The sequence below is a fragment of the Macaca nemestrina genome, chromosome 3 (assembly GCF_043159975.1).
Source record: "Macaca nemestrina isolate mMacNem1 chromosome 3, mMacNem.hap1, whole genome shotgun sequence".
Lineage (NCBI taxonomy): Eukaryota > Metazoa > Chordata > Mammalia > Primates > Cercopithecidae > Macaca > Macaca nemestrina.
In genome coordinates, this window is record NC_092127.1 from 190,704,644 (window position 1) to 190,725,141 (window position 20,498).

The window sequence follows — 20,498 nt, forward strand, 5'->3', positions numbered from 1 at the left end:
CACTCCAGCATGGCGACACAGCGAGACTCCGTCTCAAAAAATAAAATAAAAATAAAAAGTAACTTCAGACATGTTGTGATTGATATGGTTTGGCTCTGTGTCCCCACCCAAATCTCATGTTGAATTGTGATCCCCATGTGTCAGGGGAGGGGCCTGGCGGGAGGTAACTGGATCAGGGGGGTGAATTTCTCCGTTGGTATTCTCACAATAGTGAGTGAGTTCTCACGAGATCTGCTGGTTTAAAAGTGTGTGGTGCTTCCCCCTTCATTCTCTCTTTCTCTCCCCTGCTGTGCCATGGGAAGACGTGCCTTGCTTCCCCTTCATCTTCTGCCATGAGTATAAGTTTCCTGAGGCTTCCCAGTCATGCTTCCTGGACAGCCTGCAGAACTGTGAGTCCATTAAACCTCTTTTCTTCATAAATTTCCCAGTCTCAGGTAGTTCTTTACAGCAGTGTGAAAACAGACTAATACAATTATTACCTATTAATTTGACGTAACATGATTTTAATACTAAGTTACTGAAAAAGATTTTTCAGCAAGGTACAGTGGAACTTGCAAATCTGGCAACTTAGAAGGCTGAGGCAGGAGGATCACTTGAGCCCAGGAGTTCAAGGCTGCAGTGAGCTATGATTGCGCCACTGCATTCCAGTCTAGACAACAGCACAAGATCCTATTTTTAAAAAAGTAAAAATACTGCCCGACGCAGTGGCTCATGCCTGTAATCCCAGCACTTTGGGAGGCTGAGGAGGGCGGATCACGAGGTCAGGAGATCGAGACCATCCTGGCTAACATGGCCAACTCTACTAAAAATACAAAAAGTTAGCTAGGTGCGGTGGTGGACTCCTGTAGTCCCAGCTACTTGGGAGGCTGAGGCAGGAGAATGGCGTGAAACTGGGAGGCAGAGCTTGCAGTGAGCCGAGATCTTGCCACTGCACTCCAGCCTGGGCGACAGAGCAAGACTCCATCTCAAAAACAAACGAAAAAGTAAAAATACTTTTGTAACTATGAAAAGTTCATTTATACATTTTTATCCCATTTACATTCACTTTACTCATTCTTCTTGTTGTTTTTTGTTTTGTTTTGTTTTGTTTTGTTTTGTTTTGAGACAGAGCTTCACTTTTGTTGCCCAGGCTGGAGTGCAATGCTGCAATCTCAGTTTACCACGTCTGCCTTCTGGGTTCAAGCAATTCTCCTGCCTCAGCCTCCTGAGTAGCTGGGATTACAGGCATGCACCACCATGCCCAGCTAATTTTGTATTTTTAGTAGAGACAGGGTTTCTCCATGTTGGTCAGGCTGGTCTTGAACTCCCTACCTCAGGTGATCCACCCACCTTGGCCTCCCAAAGTGCTGGGATTACAGGCGTGAGCCACCGCACCCGGCCAACTTTACTCATTCTTAACAATTATGCTTGATTTGTCCATTAAACAAAGCTAGCCATCATCTCAGGTTATTTCCTTGTCAATAATTTTTACAGCCTGAAAATGTGAGGCAGTGACCATATAAGTGAGAACCCCAAAGTTTCAAACACAGGCATGTCACCAATCAGAAGACACCGTTGTTTTCATCTAACAATATCAAACTAGTCTTACCTACCAGAGATTTCCTCAAGTCATGTGAACTCAAAGGTAGTTGAGTTGGTTTCTATTTTTCTGATAAAACATTTTAACACCTTTTTCTTTAAACCAAGTAACTAATTGGTGAATTGGTTAATTAACTAGAGCACTTTCATACCTGTCGGTAGTGAAATATCACATGCGTATGACACATAAACGTAGAGACATAAAGACACACAGACAGCAGCAGATCCTGTAGGGGTATAAGATTCTTCATCTGCCAGTTTTCAAATTGTTTCTCGCCCACCTTTAGACTATCAGTCTCTCGATTACCTGTTCCATTGCTCTTAACAATTGTTAGCTCAGAAACCCTCAACTTGTACTTCCAAAGACATGATTCTTAGGTGAAACAAGGTAGAAAATTTATATCTCAAAGGCACAGAACTTAGAGCTAAACACTGTTACTTCTTGAGGCCAAAAGGAGCACAGATAATTAGGTCAAGATAAGACTGAATTGCTTGAGGCCAGGAGTTCAAGACCAGCCTGGGCAACATTGTGAAACCCCATCTCTAGAAAAAAAATTTTTTTAAGTAGCCAGTTGTGGTGGCATATGCATGTAGCTACTCGGGATCCCGGCTGAGGTGGGAGGATCCCTTGAGCCCGCATGTTCAAAGCTGCAGTGAGCTATGATCGTGCCACTGCACTCCAGCCTGCTTGACAGAGTGAAGCCCCGTCTCTCTCAAAATAAATAAATTAATTTAATTTAATTAAGAATTTAAAAATGCCAGGAAAAGTATCTTAAGCAAAAGTAAGACTTGTTATGTAAATATAAATGTTAAGTCAATATCTTCCTCATCCTCAAAGTTTCTAGTGGTTTAGAGAAAGAGATGTCCTTAGAAATGGAGATTTCCTTTATAGATGTCCATTTCTTTTACAAAGAGTCTCAAAATAGCCAGCTAAATGTCAGAAAGTTGCGTTCTGGTAGAGCCCTGTAGTGAACAGGGTGCAGAAAGCATCTGCAGTGTTCCGGGCCTGATGTTTAAGTATGTGAAGAGCAGGCACAGCGGGAAGGCAGAGCATCCAGATCTTTAAGAATCCAGGATCCCATCTTTACACCAAATCCCAGGTCCCCCAAGAGAAGAAACCCCGTGGGACCGGGCCACGCAGTGTTTCCGCAGCACACCATGCTACCAAGACATTCTCCCAAGGCTGGTGGGTGACCCCACACCAATCAGCCTGCCCTGTGGTCAGCCCGCCACCCCTAGGAGTCTTATCCCTTGGTGGCAAGTCTTCCCATAGCCTCCAGGGGCCCAAACTGCACAGAGAAACAAGTAGCCCCTGCAACGATAACGGTTCACTGCAGCCGCTGCCAGTGCCTTGTCAGTAGCTTTCGCCAGTGCCTTGTCAGCCATGGCACACACGAAGGTCAGGTTCTCTCTCATAGTACAAAGTAATCCCTGGAACCCGCAAAGCCAAAGAGATCAGGCAATGCAATGCAAAAGACTGCAGAGCTTTGGGCCTGAGAGGGGCCTGCCCCGGACTCTTGAGACTCTGTGAGAAAGGCAGAAGCCCCCAAAACGGGGTGTGCGTGGCCTTTTCTGTGTTCCTCAAGAGGTCTCAGGTTGCTGGAAGTCTCCTGTGTGGTACTGAAGATGGTAAAAGGCAGGAGGAGCACAAGCGGCGGCAAATGGAAGGCGTCACAGAGGAACCAGTTCTCAAGATTTGAGGCTTTCTAAAAGGTCAAGGACGTTTTACATTGTTTGCAGCAAAATCATGCCAACAAGAAAAGCAAACAAAGGGACCAAACTTATTTTAAAAGGGGTTTCAGTCGACTGAAAAAATCCCAGCAACAGGATCCAAAACAGAAGAGTCAGCACTCAGGGAAGCTTAGACAGGAAGATCACTTGAGCCGAAGAATTTGAGACCAGCTCGGGGAACATAGCAAGATTTGGTGTCTACCAAAAACAAAACAAAACAAGACAAAAATATAGAAAGGCCTTTAAAAATGTGTGTGTGTGTGTGTGTGTGTGCGCGCGCATGTGCGTAGCTCAAATTTTATTTTTTTAAGAGATGGGATCTCACTCTGTTGGTGGAGTGAGTGGATGGAGTGAGATGGCTGGAGTGCAGTGGCACGAACATAACTCACCACAGCCTCAAACTCCTGGGCTCAAGTGATCCTCCTGCCTCAGCCCCTGGAGTAGCTGAGACCACAGGCATGTGCTACCATGCCTGGCTAATTTTTAAAAAGGTTTTTTGGGCCAGGCACAGTGGCTCATGCCTGTAATCCCAGCACTTTGGGAGGCCAAGGTGGGCGAATCATGAGGTCAGGAGATTGAGACTATCCTGGCTAACATGGTGAAACCCCGTCTCTACTAAAAAAAATACAAAAAGCTGGGTGTGGTGGCGGGCGCCTGTAGTCCCAGCTACTCGGGAGGCTGAAGCAGGAGAATGGTGTGAACCCGGGGGAGGCGGAGCTTGCAGTGAGCTGAGATCCGGCCACTGCACTCCAGACTCCGTCTCAAAAAAAAAAAAAAAAATTTTTTTTGTAGAGACAGGATCTTGCTATGTTGCCCACATGGATGAATATTAGCTTTTAATTAGGCTGACTTCTGACCATAGAGCTATTAAAAAAAAAAAAAAATCCCTTCCACCCTCTTATTATCAGATTTCAGTCAGGATAAACAGAAAGTAGGTCTTCCATCAGTCTGTTTCTAAAATCAGCTTTTCCAACTGTGCACACAAATGAATTATTTTAGCAATTAAAAGGACCCCCATTTCAGCCATTACTGCTGACGACCGTCCCAGGCTATGTGGGTCCATTTCCCTAGATATTTACAAAAGGATGCCTCACAGGTGTTGTACATAAAACCAGCTGCTGTTTCTCAAGGCAGTTGTCCCTTAAAACAGTGCTCAGCTTTTGGTCAGGCACTGTGGCTTGCGCCTGTAATTCCAGCCTTTTGGGAGGTCAAAGTGGGCAGATTGCTTGAGCTCACAAATTCAAGATGAGTCGGGGCAACATGGCGAAACCCCATCTCTACAAAAAGTACAAAAATTAGCCAGGTGTGGTGGTGCATGCCTGTAGCCCCAGCTACTCGGGTGAGAGGATGACTTGACCCTGGAAGGGGAAGGTGCGGTGAGCTGAGATCGTGCCACTGCACTCCCGCCTGGGCAATACAGCCAGACCTTATCTCAAAAAAAATTTTTTTAAGAAAGAAAAATAGAAAAAGAATGCTCAGATTTTGAAGCTTGGTTTCCCATAATTTAGGAACTTTTCAAAAGTGACCAGGGCCGAGAATGTGTTTTCGGGTGAAGCGTGCTGCTAATGAGCCACTCCTCAGGGTGTCAACTGAGAGTCGGGTACTCAAGGTAATGGGGTGACCAGTCCCTTATTTATACCTTTCCAGATAAGTGAGAGTTCCAGAAATGTTCTCCTGTGAGGGGTGTCCTATGAGGCCACCGCACACCCAGGACAACAGTTCTGACATCTGCGAAGTCTCTAGTTGCCCAGAGCACCTGCATGGGTCACACAGAGCAACTGACTCTTCTCTTCGGGGCGAGGAAACTCACGCTTATGCACATTGCCGTGTAGGACGGACAGGAACTGGCCCCAAATGAAAAGACAAGTCCGAACTACAGGCAACGGGGAGCAGTTGAAGTTGTTATTATTGTTATTTTTATTTTTGAGATGGAGTCTCGCTCTGTTGCCCGGGCTAGAGTGCAGCGGCGCCATCTTGGCTCACTGCAACCTCTGCCTCCTGAGTTGAAGTGATTCTCGTGTCTCAGCCTCCCGAGTAGCTGGAATTACAGGTGTGTGCCACTGTGCCTAGCTAATTTTTTTATTTTGGGTAGAGATGGGGTTTTGCCATATTGGCTAGCCTGGTCTTGAACTCCTGACCTCAGATGATTCATCCACCTTGGCCTCTCACAAAGTGCTGGGATTACAGGCATGAGCCACTGCGCCCAGCCCAACAGTTGCAATTTTAAAGCTTGCTGTGTAACTTTAGACCCAAAGATGTGAAACCACCAGTGCCAGACTGCCCATACCATGCCCTAAACCTGTTGCCCTGAGGCAGTGGCAGAGAAGGCAGAGTTCTCTCTTTATCTGAGTCCCCTGTCCAAAGACAGAGACTGAAGCCCCCTTTCTGTTAAAAGCAGGTTTAAAAAACACTTCAAATGAAATCTAGGTGTCCAGCAAAAAGAAAACAAAGCTCTGAATTTGGGAGGACTCACTGCTGTGCACCCAGGAAACCTCTGGAGGGAGGGGAGCACGGTGGGTTCTGCTCATACCACCCCAAGTCCTGGAAGGAGCCCCGGGTGGTCAGGGAAGAGGGTCACCGAAGCCTGCTGAATTACGCCAGATACGCTGACCTAATGGAAAAAACTGAGGCAAGACTAATGTGAAGTAGAGAGTTTATTGGAGCCAGGCTTGAGGACTGCAGCCCCGGGGCACAGGGTCAGGGCAACCCTTTACGTTCATGCCTTCCAGGGAGGCAACGTGGGTCATGGAACATCTCGAAGGAACTCGCTGATCCATTCAACAACCCCTGCACGCAAGGCTCAAGCGCTGACCAGGGTCCCTGCCCAGCCGCAGGGGCAGCTCCACAGTGTCGTCCCGAGGTTGGCCACATGGACGGCAGGAAGAGCGTCCCAGCAGAGGGATCAGCACACAAGGGGCAGGAAACACCAGGCATTGGAGACAAGTTGGGGGCTGGTGTGCCTGGAGAGCCAGGGGGCTGGAGGAAGGTGAGGCTGGGTTTTGAATGGGGACCTTGGGCTCCAGAGCAGATACTGGGGGAACAGGCTGTCATGCTTCTGATGGGGGCCAGGAGAGGGAAGAAGCCACGGCCACTGTCTAGGAGCTCCTGAGCAGTGTCCCCACCCAGACCCCAAGGCCTTAGTGACCTCCAAGGAGAGTGGTCCAGCCCTGACAGGGCCACAGCCTCTGCTGGCCCCTGCCCTTTCCACCTCATCCCCACAGCCTGAGCCTGAGCCTGCCACTGCGGGGCCCCATTAGCCAGGCCCAAGGGCAGAGGCCAGGCCTGGGCTCCTGCTCAGTATTGCCTTGGTGGCCCCTCCAGTCTGCATCTGCAGACTTCCTCCCTCCAGCCTGTCTGGCCTCAGCCTTCAGCCCCCTACAAGTCACCCAACGCCTGGGGCCATGTGACCCCCAGTGGCCATGATGGTCCGCTGAGGCCTGTGCTCCAGCCCCGGGTTCACAGGTACCTGGAAGGCACCAGAACACCGTCAGCTTGGAAGGGTCAGGACTGGGCTCTAGGCAGCAGCCTGGAAGGTCTGGGAGACCATGGCATCTGCTCTAGGTGGGGGCTGGGGGGGAGTCTAGAGCCCCCTCCCCACGACAAGGGGAGAACCCCGCAGGCAACAGGTGCTTCCTCTGCCAGCGCCAGCAGCAGAGCGCCTGTATCAGCCCCAGGTTGGCGCCAAGGCCCATTTTACAGAGAAGGGAACTGAGGCTCGCTCAGGTCAGCCTGCGGGGCAAGAGCGGAAACCCAGACCTGTCGGTCCTCCCTGGCCGCCCATCCCCGCCTCTGGCTCCTGCTTCCCTAAGCACCCTCCTCACCGGAGACCCCCGCCCCAGCTGCCCCCACCCCAGCTGCCCCCGCGCCCGGCCTGGCCAGAGCACGGCGGCCGAGACTCCAGATTTCAGAGGCCAAGCTGAGAGGCGCCCAGGCCTCCGCCGCTTGGATACTCAGGTTTGAGGAGGGCACACCAAACACAGGGAACATTGGCAGGGCAGCCCCACCCACAGCGGAGCTGGGACCCGCGAGCCCACGCCCAAGCCGGACGCGCGGGGTCTCCTCCAAGGCCGTCGGGGCGCTCCTATCCCACCGCGGCCACCCCGAGCCCGAGTCCGTGGGGAGGAAGAACGGGCGCAGGGAGCCGGCGAGCAGCCCAGCGGAACCCCGGACGGCGCGGGCCTGGCCACGGTGGGAGGGAGCGGGCGGGGTGGAATGGAGCTGCGGGTGAGACGGAGCCGGGGGCGGCGGGGCGGCTGCTCTTATGAAGCAGAACTACAGACCGGGAGGCGGGAAGAAGAAGGACGAAAAGCAGAACGGTCCCCAGACCCACAGGGCGCCCAACGGGGGCTCCACAGGAGGCCGGGAGGTGGGAGTGGCAGAAAAGCGCCCTAAGCCCCAGGCTCGCCCTGCCAGCATCTTCCAGGGGAAGATGGCCCGAAACCACACCCCGTGCAGCCCTGCGTCCCAAAGACCCCAGGGCAGGAAGGGAGAGGGGCTGCGGGGGACCCCTGCAGCCAGCTCCTCCCAGAGCCTTGGCCCGGGCAGCCTCCCTGCAGCTTCCACTGGGTGAACACTCGGCCTGCAGGGGCCCCGGGAAGCGCAGATCTCACCCTCCTGGGCTTCACAATCCAGTGTGGGGTGGCGGGGTGTCAGGAAAGAAACAGAGACAAACAGCCCGGGACCCCTTAGGGACAAACGCATCGAAGAAAAGGCAGGGCTGGGTGTGTGGGCATGCCCTGGGAACCCAGCTGCAGGCTCTGGGCTCTGTGGGCCGGTACCCGCGCTGTGGGCCACGCTACTCAGGAGGCCCAGTGAGGAGGATGGCTTGAGCCCAGGAGGTTGAGGCTGCAGGGGGCTGTGATGGGGCCCCTGCATTCCAGCCTGGGTGACAGAGCAAGGCCTTCTCTAAAAAATAAACTAACTATTTAAGGAGGGACACGGGGCTGCAGAGTGAGGCCGGTCACGGGGCAAAGAGTGCGTCAGTACAGAGGGCGCATGCACAGGCCCTGCGGTGGGAAGGGTGACCTGCAGATGAACTGTGCAGCGGCCGCCTTCCAGACAAGCTGACACAGTGTCCCTCCCACACACTTTTCAACACAGCAGCAGGGAGCAGAGGGCATAGGATCCAGAGAAAGGCAGCTCTGGGCTAGAGTGCAGGTGGGCAGTGGGGATGCCCAGCTGGCTGGGAGGAAGGCAGGGCCCACAGGGAACACAGGGACAGGCCCTGGACCAAGGGGATGCCCTGACACTGGAGAAGGTACAGATATAAGGGGGATGCAGGGAAGATCAGGGAAACAGCAGGTCCAGGGAAAGAAGAGATGTCCCAGAAAGAGACTGCAGTGCCCGGTCACTGCTCGGCCATGCCGGGGCTGACTCATCCTGGAGTTGCCGAGCCCCTGGCAGGAAAGCCACGCCATGGCTCCAGGACTGAATGTGAATGCCACTGGCCCTGCCAACGCTTATGCCCAAGCTCCCTCCACTCTGCTCCTCCCAGGCCTTCCCCGATCCTCAGGGACCCTGTGGTCCTCTTGCCTTGCTTGACCTTGGTAGCATGAGACACACCTGTGGCTGCCTGGGATGCAGCTTGGTTCTCTTCCTGCCTCACAGCTGCTCAGCACCCCTAGGGGCCCTCTTCTCTCCTCTGCCCCCAAACAGGCCACAGGGGATCCCAGACTTCTCTCTCCAGCTCCTTTTCCAGGCGTACCCCCCCAGTGGCCTCCCAGACCCCCATGACCACTCCCACCCCCCACCCAAATCCCACAGGCTCTACTCGCAAACACACCTGGAATCCAGCTGCCTCTTACCCTCTGCTGCCATGGGGCCGCTCTCCTTCTCAGTCTGCCGTCACCTCCTCACAGGCCCCACGAATCCCTTCCCTACCGCCAGCCAGAAGCTCCTGTCGCCAAACCTTGTCCCTGCCCCAGCCCTGCAAGGCCTAGGAGGAAGCCTCTCCACCCAGTGCCCCACAGCCAAGCCTGGCTCGTGTCCCCACCATAGCCCAGAGGGCATCTCCCCAGGGCTCCGTGACAAGTATGCTCCAGACTCTGTCTTTTATAGTAATGGAGACCCCACCCTGTGCCAGGACACACAGCTGCCCATAACACAGGACACTGAGTTATATTTGAATTTTTAGATAAACAATGTTTAGTGTGAGGAATCCCTAACACTGCAGGGATAAACAAGAATCTGGCTGTTCCTGGACTTGACTGGCTAAATCTGTAAATATAAGCCTAGAAATACGGCTATGTTCCTGGCCTCCCTTGCAGCTAGAAAGGCCACGTGAGGAAGGCTGACCAATGGGACATGAGCACCACCCAGGCCACGCCCCTAAAGACATGGCCCAGCCTCCTAGCCTCTGAGCAAGTGCTGGTGGCTGGCACTGGTTCCTGCCCCACACCCCACCCTGCCTGGGCCTGCAGTGATGTCAGGCCCCTCCTCTCCCTGGCCTGCATTAGAGGGTGCAGACATCCTCCCAGCTGGACACCTGACTCAGTCTCTCCACGGGTGCCAGCTCCAAGGGATGACTCTGTTCACTGTGGATACCAGGCTTGTCCAGCTCCACCGGCCTGAGGCAGGGTGGGGCTGGGGCCCCAGGGCCAGGGAACCAAAGCCCCAAAGGCCGAGTCCCACCTAGGGCACATGGCAGTCACTTCTGGCCTGCTGTTCACCTGGATTTTTTCCTAACCACGTTCCTGCATTACTTTGATAAAAGGCTCTAATTTTACTGAAAAAGCATTTACAGACTGAATGAAAAGAGGGAGGTGCCTGCTTCAGCTGGAGGTCACTTGTTGGGTGCTGTGTGCACATGTGTGTGGATGGGAGGACAGCCTCATCAAGTTCCCACTCAGAGCTCCCCGGTGACCAGGGGCCGGGCTCAGGGCTACAGGTGGGACTGGCAGGGGAGCTGAGGCTGTGCAGGGTGGCCCTGCCCTCTCTCCCCAGGACCCTCTGTCTCCCAGTCTCAGGCAGCTGGTCCACCAGTTCAGTGGTACAGGAGCCTGGAGGGGCTCAGCCCTGGGGCAGCTGCTCTGGGGACTCAGGGGGGTCAGGCCGATTTCTACACTTTCCCAGCCTCAAAACAAGGGCAGGCAGGCAGGGGAGCAGGTCCAAGGAAGCACAGGTCACTGAGGTCAGACGTGTGTGTCTACCTCTCCGCATGGGCACTGGTGTGGGACAGCAGCCAAGAGGGCTTGCCCAGGTGGAACAGCTGGGGAAACCCAAGCCCAGAGAGGGGCCCAACCCAGGACTGCTGGGGGCGACGCAGGGGCTCTGATGGCCAGAACAGGGAAACAGGACACAGGTGTGCCACTGGGCATTTATTGACATGGAGCAGCGTGGTCCTCAGCGCCCTGCCGGCCAGCAGGCACACAGGGCACGGCGTTCTGCCTGCAGCAATAGGGTCTCCGTCTGCAAAGCAACAAGAGGTGTGAGGGTGCAGCCCAGCTGCCCACTGGCATTCCCCTGGACCTCCACCCACCCAAGGCAGCCCTATCTCCACCGGCTCCTGAGACAGACAAGGTCAGGCCCTGCTCTAAGCCCCACACCCAGAGCCTCCCACTTGTCTCTTCCCTCTGCAGTGGCTCCCACTGGTGGGGCCTGCCTGGGGTCTGCTGGTGCCCATGCCATGCCAGAGTGCCCACTTGCCTTCTTCCAGCTCCCACACCACCCGCAGGGGTCCACTGTCCCCCACTCCCTCCCACCCCCATGCCTAAGGATAGGTGGGGGCTGCTCCTCCCAAAAGCTCAGCTCCAGCCTCTGGGAGTGGGGACAGGGCTCCAGGTCTTAGTCCAAGCCCTTTGGAGTGTTCCCAAGAAGGACACTAGGGCTGGTGGGGGGGACCAGGCAGGGTCTTCCCTGCTTTCTCCTTCCTAGAATTTTCCCTTTCCGGGAAGAAGCAGGAGCCCCGGCACAAACCAAAACTCCTTCGCTGCACCCCATGGCCTGGGGGCTCCCTGTTCACCCAGGCTTGGAGGGGCCTTAGCCAACCTGTGCATCCACCCAGGATCCAGACCACGCTGCCCAGCCTGACCCCCCATTCCTGACAGTTTGGCCACATCCTCTGGCCTCAGTTTCTTCTCTGCCCCGGGGCCTCGCCGCCCACCTAGGGGATCCTGGATTGGGCTGACAGTTCTTCTTCAGGGTCCAGGTCTGTCACAGCCCTCAGGAGTGGCAGTCATAGGACAAAGTGCCCAGTGAGGGCCTTCTGGGGGAGGGGCTGGAAACAGAGCATGCTGGAGAGAGGCGTGTCTCATAGGTGAGACGGGTGCCCAGAATGCCCCTTGGATGACTGGAGCCAGAGGAAGGGGGCATAGGTGTGGAGTCTTAAATCAGGGGTGAAGGATGAGGGACCCTCCACTCTCCCCCGGGGGCCTCCTCCGCATCCTCCCTGCCCTCCCCACCCCCGGAGAAGCCCGGGGGGGACCGTCGCGCTGCGCGCGCTCACCCGCGCGTCCAGGCTGCAGGCTGTCTTCCGCAGGTCCTGCAGGGCGCGCTGCATGAACTCGAAGGCGTGGCAGTCCACGCATGGGCGGCCTGCGGGGAACGCAGGTCAGGGTGGAGGGGGCGCAGGGGGGGTCACCCGCAAGGCCCCCACGCACCCTAGGCCCGTCCACCCAGAGCCACAGAGCGCGCGTCCCCACTCCCCACGGCACCATCTCCCGCGAAGGGGAGGACCCGCTCCCGGGAACAAAGGCGAGGCGCGGTCCTCCCCGCGGACCGGCCCCGCACGCCCCCGGCGCCAGCCCCGCCCCGCTCCTCGGAACCCGGCCCCCCAGCACCTACTCTGCGCGGGGACGGCGCTCCCGGCGGGCTCGGCGCGGGCCCGGGCGCCCAGCAGGGCCAGACTCAGCAGCAGCAGCAGCAGCGGCGGCGGCGGTGACATCGGGGACCGGCACGCGGGCGGGGGGGCCATGGCCAGCGGAGGGAGCGGGGCCGCCCTGAAGCCAGCGAGGGGTCAGCGGCGCCCGCCCCGGGCCGGTGAGTCCCCGTCCCCTCCCGCAGGCCCGCTACCCTCGTCCACGCCCCAGGCCGGGGAGCCCTGGACCCACCCACCCCGGGCCAGGGAGCCCCCGCCCCACCCCCGGCTCCCTGACTCCAGTTGGCCGGTCCCTGGGCCCAGCTAGCCTCTAGTCCGCGCCCCCTATCTTGAAAACCCCCATTCGGACGCCCGCACCCCCCGCCCTTACCGCGGTTCAGGGACCCCAGGACCAGCAGCGCGGGCGACACCGGCAGACGTTCCGCGTCCGGCGCGCACCGCGCATGCGCTCCGACCCGACCCCGCCCGGGTTCCCCATCAGACGTCGTCGTCATGGAAACCCGAGACTGCGCTGGCCACGCGTTTAGAGGCACCTAGGACGCTCCAGGAATCGGGTGTGCCTAACCCTGGCCGGGGGCTGCCCCGGGAGCAGCGTCCAGGCCCATGGCCGATGCAGTCTAGAGGGCTGCCTGGAGGAGGCGGCGCCAGGGCGAGACCTCCAGGGCGCACTGCCGGCGAAGCAAAGCTGAGGAAGTGGGAGATCTTTGGCTGGATCTCAGCAGGTCGGGGGCGATCCTGAGGGAGCTGCTAGATGTTCGCGAGTGGCGGGGAGCGGTGCATGCAAAAGCCTGGCCTCCGACCCCGGGCGGGTAGTGTCCAGTGTGGGGTCGCGCCGCCTGGAGAGAGCTGGCCTGGGGGATCAGCTCGGGGGATCGGCCCTCGCCCGGCCTTTCCCTGACCCAGCCTCTCGTTGATCCTCGGGCGTCAGAGTGGGCACCAGCCTCCTCGGTCCCTCCCGGCTGCCCACCCCTTCCCCAGGGTCCTCCTCTCCTCCTCTCGGTGTCCTCGGAGCCCGGAGAACCGCTTGCCGAGAGCCCCAACCACAGGTCCTCGGCCTCTCTGTGCCGATTTCAGCCCCATGAACTCAGGGCTGTTGGCCTTAAAGAGCGCGGTGCCTCCAGTGGTCCCTGGGGGCGCCCGGCAAGTGCGAATCTGGGCCCCGGACGCCCTGGGAGAGATGGTCTCAGACGTCGGAGCCAGGCCCCACGCCGACACCTACACAGGCCGTGGCCTCCGCAGAAGGCGTCCCAGGCCCACGTGGGTGCTGGCGCCCCCCCCCCCCCCCCGCTGCCCCCGCCACAGCAGTCCGCGCTTTGGCCGGGAGCTCAGGGACTAACCACACCTCCCGCCAGACCCTCTTCTTAGTGGGCGGAGCCGCACCCCTACCGGGAGGCCGCCCCTCTCGCCGTGCAGGACCCCCAGCCTCGGGCGCCCCCTCCGCCGCCTAGCCGACTTGTATCCCCAACCTCTGGGCTTCTGGCCGGTGGTCTTCCCGGCACAAGCTGGGACCGCGGACGCACCTGCTTCTCGCGTGGTCAGAGCCGCCCCTGCCCAGGCGGGACGCGGTGTCCTGACCCTGAGCGGGGCTGGGACGGTGGGCTGGGGAAGCGTGCCCATGACCGCTGCTGCCTCCTCCGGGTTGGGCCGACGCCGGGCTTCGGGGACCTGGTCACGCCTCGGGGGTGCACTGCATCCCTAGCGCGCTGAAACGCAGGCGGGGCCCCCGAGGGGATGGGTGGGGGCTGCGGGTTGGTGTCCCAGGCGCCCGGGGAGGCAGCGGCCCTCCCGAGTGTCGGGCTAGTGCGCACTTCCGCGCTCTTCTCCACCCGGAGCCCCGAGCCCGGGAGCAGGCCGTCGCAGTCCCCCAGTGGGGCGGGAGCCGTAGAGGGGGAGCCCCACGCGGTCGCCGGGGCCGCTGAGCCCTGGGGGGGACGTGCCTCCGGGGACGTGCTGGGCCGCAGGCGTCCTTCTCCCCTTCGGTCCCACGCTGCGCCCCCTCGAAACCTGCCCTGTCACCCCTGCCTCTAGCACCCACAGATGGCCGCGTCCCTGCGGGGAAGGGAAACGCCTCCACAGAAGCGAGGTGGGCTGGGCCTCAGTGGCGGTGCATCTGGGTCGCCAGGAGTCTCGGGCTTGCTGCCCCCCCTCCCAGGGTCTGGATGGCCCCTGGCTGCCTTCGGCCTCACCGCACCCCCTTCCTCGTACACCCCTCACGCACCTTCTCCCACGTCCCGGGCACCCAGGGCCTGAGGACCTATTTCGTCCCACTATCCAATCTGGCCACCGCCGCCCGACACACTCCCTCTCCCCCTCCTCTCCTGGGGACATCGCTGTGCCGTCGGGCCGCCCGTGCACCTTCGCTTCCTCCCAGCCGCCTCCTCCCAAGGCACAGCCCCCACCCTACGGTTCTCTCTAGCAAACGGGTTGAGATTCCCTCACATCCAAACAAAACAAACCTGGCGCCCCCTCGGCGACCCGCACCTCTCCGGCCGGCCAGTGCCTACCCCTTTCCGTCTGGAGCCCGCTCCTGTCGGGTCTGGGTCCCCTCCCTCCCATTTTTGCCTGCTCCTCCTGGGTGTTTCTAAGCGATACCTGTCCCCCGCCTTTCCATGTCCCCTTCCCTGAGCCCTCAACAATCCTTCCAGAAGCCCTGTCAGCTCCATCCCTACAGCCCTGGGAATTCTCTCCACCCCATGCCTCTCTGCTCTTGGTCCCAGCCCCTCACCTGGGCTTGGGGAGTCGCCTCCTCACTGTCTCCCTTTTTCCAGCCCCCTGTAGTCCAGTCTCCACAAAGCAGTCAGAGAGAACTTTATTTTAAAATGTTGGTAAAATGTCCTCATTTAAGCAATAACTCCCCATCGTCCCCCCGCTTCCCGCAGCCTCTACTTTCTCTCTATGAATGTGGCCACTCTGGGGCCTCACTTGCGTGGGATCTCACAGTGTTTGTCCTTTTGTGGCTGGACTGGCCTATTTCACTTAGCTTAGTGTCCTCTCCTTGTTTGTTTTTTTGTTTTGTTTGTTTGTTTGTTTGTTGGAGAGACAGCATGCCTTGGCCTCCCACATAGCTGGGACTATAGGCACGTGCCACCATGCCTGGCTAATTTTTAGATTTTTTTAGAGACAGGGTCTCTTTATGTTGCCCAGGCTGGTCTCGAACTCCTGGGTTCTAGCCGTCCTCCTGCCTCTGTGGGCAGCACAGGCACCACGGGCTGTGGATGAGCCTCCTGGCAGCTATGAGTGGCAGAGGGGCCTTTGGGATCACATCAGACACTGCCACCAAGCAGGAGGCTTCACAGCTCCCCTCTCAACTCCAGTGGAAGTGCAAGCCCTGACGCAGCTGAGGCCCTCAAGGTCCCCTGTCCCCTCCCAACTCCCCCACCAGGGCATTCCCCTGCCCACTCCCACCAGCTGCTGGGCCTCCTGCTGGGCCACAGGCCTCCCTCAGCTGAGACCTGCCCGGTTCTGCAGATAGCCAGGGCTTCTCCCCACCTCCTGGCTCGCTGGTGTCTTCCACCCACCCTGAGTCTTCCAGCTGCCAAAGATGTCAAAAGGTTCAAAACACTTGATCAAAACAGGATCACAGGTCACTGTGAAATAACAGTCATTTATTTAACCAGAGTGATAGTCAAATACTTCAAAAGCAATACAGAAAGATACATGGATTAAAAAAACAACCCTTTCAAAACTCAGTTTTCCTAAGTAATTTAAAAAACAAATAAAGGCAACTCAGGAAGTTATCTTGAAAATCTTTGTTTTTTGAGGCCAGTCACCAAAAAGGTAAAGAAGAACCTCCTGCCATGTGATTTCTTCCACTTATGGGACACCCGTTTAGTTTACCTGAAAGTCAAACCTGATGAAAATGTACTCAGTTTAACCAGACACGGGAAGAGTGTGCGTGTGTCCAAGGTTTTGAGCGCACACCATATTAGAGAGGAATGTAAACGAGACAGTTAGTAGCTTGAGCAGGAGAATACGTGGCTGTTAGGAAAACCAAAAGCATGAGAAGTTTCCTGGTTACACGGACAATTCAGACACATCAAGAAAACCCAGGAAGACGGGTGAAATTATACGGGAAGAAAACATTGTTTTTCCAGGTCTTCAAGACAGACATGGCCGGGCGCGGTGGCTCAAGCCTGTAATCCCAGCACTTTGGGAGGCCGAGGCGGGCGGATCACAAGGTCAGGAGATCGAGACCACAGTGAAACCCCGTCTCTACTAAAAATACAAAAAATTAGCCGGGCGCGGTGGCGGGCGCCTGTAGTCCTAGCTACTCAGGAGGCTGAGGCAGGAGAATGGCGTGAACCCAGGAGGCGGAGCTTGCAGTGAGCCGAGATCGCGCCACTGCACTCCAGCCTGGGCAACAGCGTGAGACTCCGTCTCAAAAAAAAAAAAAAAAAAAAAAAAAAAAAAAAAAAAAAGACAGACATTTCAGCATCAGCTCATAACAAAGAGTTAGAATCAGAGGGGAGAGATACAGGAGCTGACAAAAAGGCTGAAGCACAGCGTCACCATCCCAGGCCCTCTGATGGGGAGAAGGAGCTGGAGGCAGTGGTGCGTGTCCTGAGAATCACAGGCTGCAAGATGTAGCAAAAGCTGAACTTCTGAAACACGAGTCTGAGATGCTCTAAGAGGAAAGCTCTACCTCAAGGAATGAAATTTCCACTCTAAATGAAGAAGACAGCATTTCTGACCTGAAACAAGGGAAATTAAATGGAGAAAATAAAAAAACAGAAAAGTGCTGCAGAGAATTAAAAATCTAAACCTCTTGCAGTTTTACTATGAGCAGACCACTAGCTCAAGAAAACTTTGTTCTAAGGCAGGGGACCAAGCCAGATGTGGTGGCATGTGCCTGTGGTCCCAGCTACTCAGGAGGCTGAGGTGGGAGGGTCACTGAAGCCCAGGCATTTCAGCCAACCTTTAAAAATTTTGTAAACAAATAAATAACATAGAGTATGTGGCCAGGCGTGGTGGCTCACATCTGTAATCCCAGCACTTTGAAAGGCTGAGGTGGGCAGATCATTTGCGATCAGGAGTTATAGACCAGCCTGGCCAATGTGGTGAAACCCCATCTCTACTAAAAATAAATAAATAAATAGGAGTCGTGGTGCACGCCTGTAGTCCCAGCTACTTGAGAGGCTGAGGCAGGAGAATCACTTGAACCTGGGAGGCGGAGGTTGCAGTGAGCCTAGATTGTGCCACTTCACTCCACTCCAGACTGGGCGACAGAGTGAGACTCCATCTCAAACAAAATTTAAAAATAAATAAAAATAAATAACATAGGGGATGAAAAGTTCAATCTTCAGAAAAACTTAGAAATAATTCTCTTAATTATAACCAACTGGATCACACACAAATTCCTTTCATAAATTCATCTTTTGTGAACCTTATCACAACTTCTCAGAGCCTTGACGATATCCTTCAACTTTCTGCCTTGTCTTTCTTTTTCTTTTATTTTGTTCCTTGTTTTTTTTTTTTTTTTTGAGACGGAGTCTCGCTCTGTCGCCCAGGCTGGAGTGCAGTGGCCAGATCTCAGCTCACTGCAAGCTCCGCCTCCCGGGTTCCTGCCATTCTCCTGCCTCAGCCTCCGGAGTAGCTGGGACTACAGGCGCCCGCCACCACGCCTGGCTAATTTTTTTGTATTTTTTAGTAGAGATGGGGTTTCACCGTGTTAGCCAGGATGGTTTTGATCTCCTGACCTCGTGATCCGCCAGTCTCGGCCTCCCAAAGTGCTGGGATTACAGGTTTGAGCCACCGCGCCCGGCCTTTTTTTTTTTTTTTTTTAAATAGGTCTCGCTCTGTCACCCAGGCTGAGTACAGTGGTAGGATCATGGCTCACTGCAGCCTGGACGTTGCAGGCTCAAGCAATCCTCCCTCCTTAGCCTCCCAAGCAGCTGAGACTACAGGCATGAGCCACCGTGCCCAGCCTCTCTTTCTTAAATAACTAGAGATTCTACTTTAGGACAAAAAATTACCATATCAGATTCTTTCTCATGCAAAATTATTCTCTTTTAAAAATCTTTCTTACGGACCAGGCACAGTGGCTCATGTCTGTAATCCCAGCACTTTAGGAGGCTGAGGCCGGCAGATCACCTGGGGTCAGGAGTTCAAGACCAGCCTGGCCAACATGGCAAAACCCCGTGTCTTCTAAAAATACAAAAATTAACTGGGTATGGTGGCACGCGCCTGTAATCCCAGCTACTGGGGAGGCTGAGGCAGGAGAATCATTTGAACCCGGGAGGCGGAGGTTGCAGTGAGCCGAGATCACACCGTTGCACTCCAACCTGGGTCATAGAGTGAGACTCCATCTCAAAAAAGAAAAAATGTTTCTTACCAAAACTGCATCTTCACTCCCATGACGCTCTTCATCTCTCTCTCTCTCTCTCTCTCTCTCATACTTGCTGGTTCCTTTTTATCTTGTTTCTGTTTCCTTCCTGAATCCATATTTTGAAATAACCTTAAAATTATTCCTTTTTCTCAATAAATAATACATATTTGTGCCTTTGTTTTACATGAAGGCAATTTATTAACAAAATATTTTGAGGAGTCTTGTTCACAGACAGTGACCATGGTGACCCCCCTTCCTGCGAGTGCTGTCAGAGGGGATGGGGGTGACGTCCTCAATCTGCCCGATCTTCATACCGGAGCGGGCAAGGGCTCTGAGGGTCGACTGGGCCCCAGGTCCCCGGTCCTGGGTCCTATTTCTTCCTGTGGCCTGGAGTTTGATGCGTAGGGCAGTGATACCCAGCTCCTTGCACTTCTGGGCCACATCCCGGGCAGCCAACATAGCAGCATATGGCGAGGATTTGTCTCGGTCTGCCTTCACCCTCATCCCACCAGTGACACGGCAGATGGTTTCTTTGCCAGAAAGATCAGTGACATGGACAGAAGTGTCACTGAAGGATGCAAAGATATGGCGGACACCAAATACATTCTCTCCTTCAGCCACCTGAGGTCCGAGGCTGATGACCTGTTCTTCCTTCTTTTCCTTCCCCTTTCGAGGTGCCATTTCTGCACATCGTCTCCAGTCTCCACACCAGAAAGATTTGTGCCTTTCTTATAATTTTTCTCATAAAACACATCTTTTTGGTACACTTTATATACAGAATTATATATATTAATTAGAAGTTTAACTCTTTTTTTGAGACGGAGTCTTACTCTGTCACCCAGGCTGGAGTGCAGTGGCATGATCTAGGCTCACTGCAACCTCCACCTCCCGGATTCAAGTGATTCTCCTGTCTCAGCCTCCCCAGTAGCTGGGACTACAGGTACGTGCCACCACACCTGGCTAATGTTTGTATTTTTTTCTTTGGTAGAGACAGGGTTTTGCCTTGTTGGGCAGGCTGGTCTCGAAATCCTGACCTCTAGTGATCCACCTGCCTCAGCCAAAGTGCTGGGAATCCAGGCATGAGCCACTGCACCCGGCCTAGGTTTAACTCTTGGTAATTTTAATTTCTAGCAAGCAATTTGAACGATCACATATCAGTATTTTATAGATGAGAACCATTTTGTGATTTGTAGAAACAGGTTTCTCTATAATTTTTTTTTTTTTTTTGAGACGAAATCTTGCTCTGTTGCCCAGGCTATAGTGCAGTGGCACAATCTTGGCTCACTGCAACCTCTGCCTCCCTGTTCAAGCGATTCTCCTGCCTCAGCCTCCCAAGTAGCTGGGATTACAGGCACCTGCCACCACACCCAGCTGATTTTTGTATTTTTAGTAGACACTGGGTTTCACCATATTAGTCAGGCTGGTCTTGAACTCCTGACCTTAAGCGATCCACCCACCTCGGCCTCCCAAAGTACTGCGACTACAGGCGTGAGCCACCGTGCTCAGCCATAATGTATTTTTTTGATAGTGACTCTATTTAGTGAATCCAACAAGAGGACAAGCACAACCCTCCCCATCATTAAAAAAACATGAATTTGCACAAATCCCACTTGTGTTATTCACACATTCCACTTATTTAATGCTTTATTTGATTTTGATACCAAAACTGTATACTGATATAAACTCCTAGGTGATGAAAAGATCATTGACAGAGCTGAGGATTTTTCATTGAAAACCCTAATACAGGCAAATATATTAACTCAGTTCTAGGTACTGATGTCAAAAGGGGTTATGATATAGCAAGATACTAAATAACAAAGCTTCAAAACATTGAAAGCAACAGTTGACAGAAGTACAGAAGAAATAATTAATTTTACCATTATAGTGTAATTTTTTTTTTTTTTTTTTTTTTTGAGACGGAGTCTGGCTTGTCGCCCAGGCTGGAGTGCAGTGGCCGGATCTCAGCTCACTGCAAGCTCCGCCTCCCAGGTTCATGCCATTCTCCTGCCTCAGCCAGACTCCGTCTCAAAAAAAAGAAAAACTTTTCAC

General features: G+C 54.9%; 2 protein-coding genes across 2 annotated transcripts; both read right to left on the bottom strand.

Moving 5' to 3' along the window:
* Positions 1-10,605: 10,605 nt before the first annotated feature.
* NICOL1 (NELL2 interacting cell ontogeny regulator 1) lies at positions 10,606-12,569 on the bottom strand. Its single transcript, XM_011744859.3, is given in 5 exon segments — positions 10,606-10,716; positions 11,753-11,841; positions 12,091-12,245; positions 12,495-12,529; positions 12,531-12,569. Coding segments are annotated over 5 exon segments (384 nt in total). The 3' UTR covers positions 10,606-10,650.
* A 6,089-nt stretch (positions 12,570-18,658) lies between these two features.
* LOC105483844 (small ribosomal subunit protein uS11-like) lies at positions 18,659-19,149 on the bottom strand. The gene has a single exon (XM_071093918.1). It carries the CDS (start codon positions 19,128-19,130, stop codon positions 18,675-18,677), a length of 456 nt encoding a protein of 151 aa, XP_070950019.1. The 5' UTR covers positions 19,131-19,149; the 3' UTR covers positions 18,659-18,674.
* Positions 19,150-20,498: the final 1,349 nt, after the last annotated feature.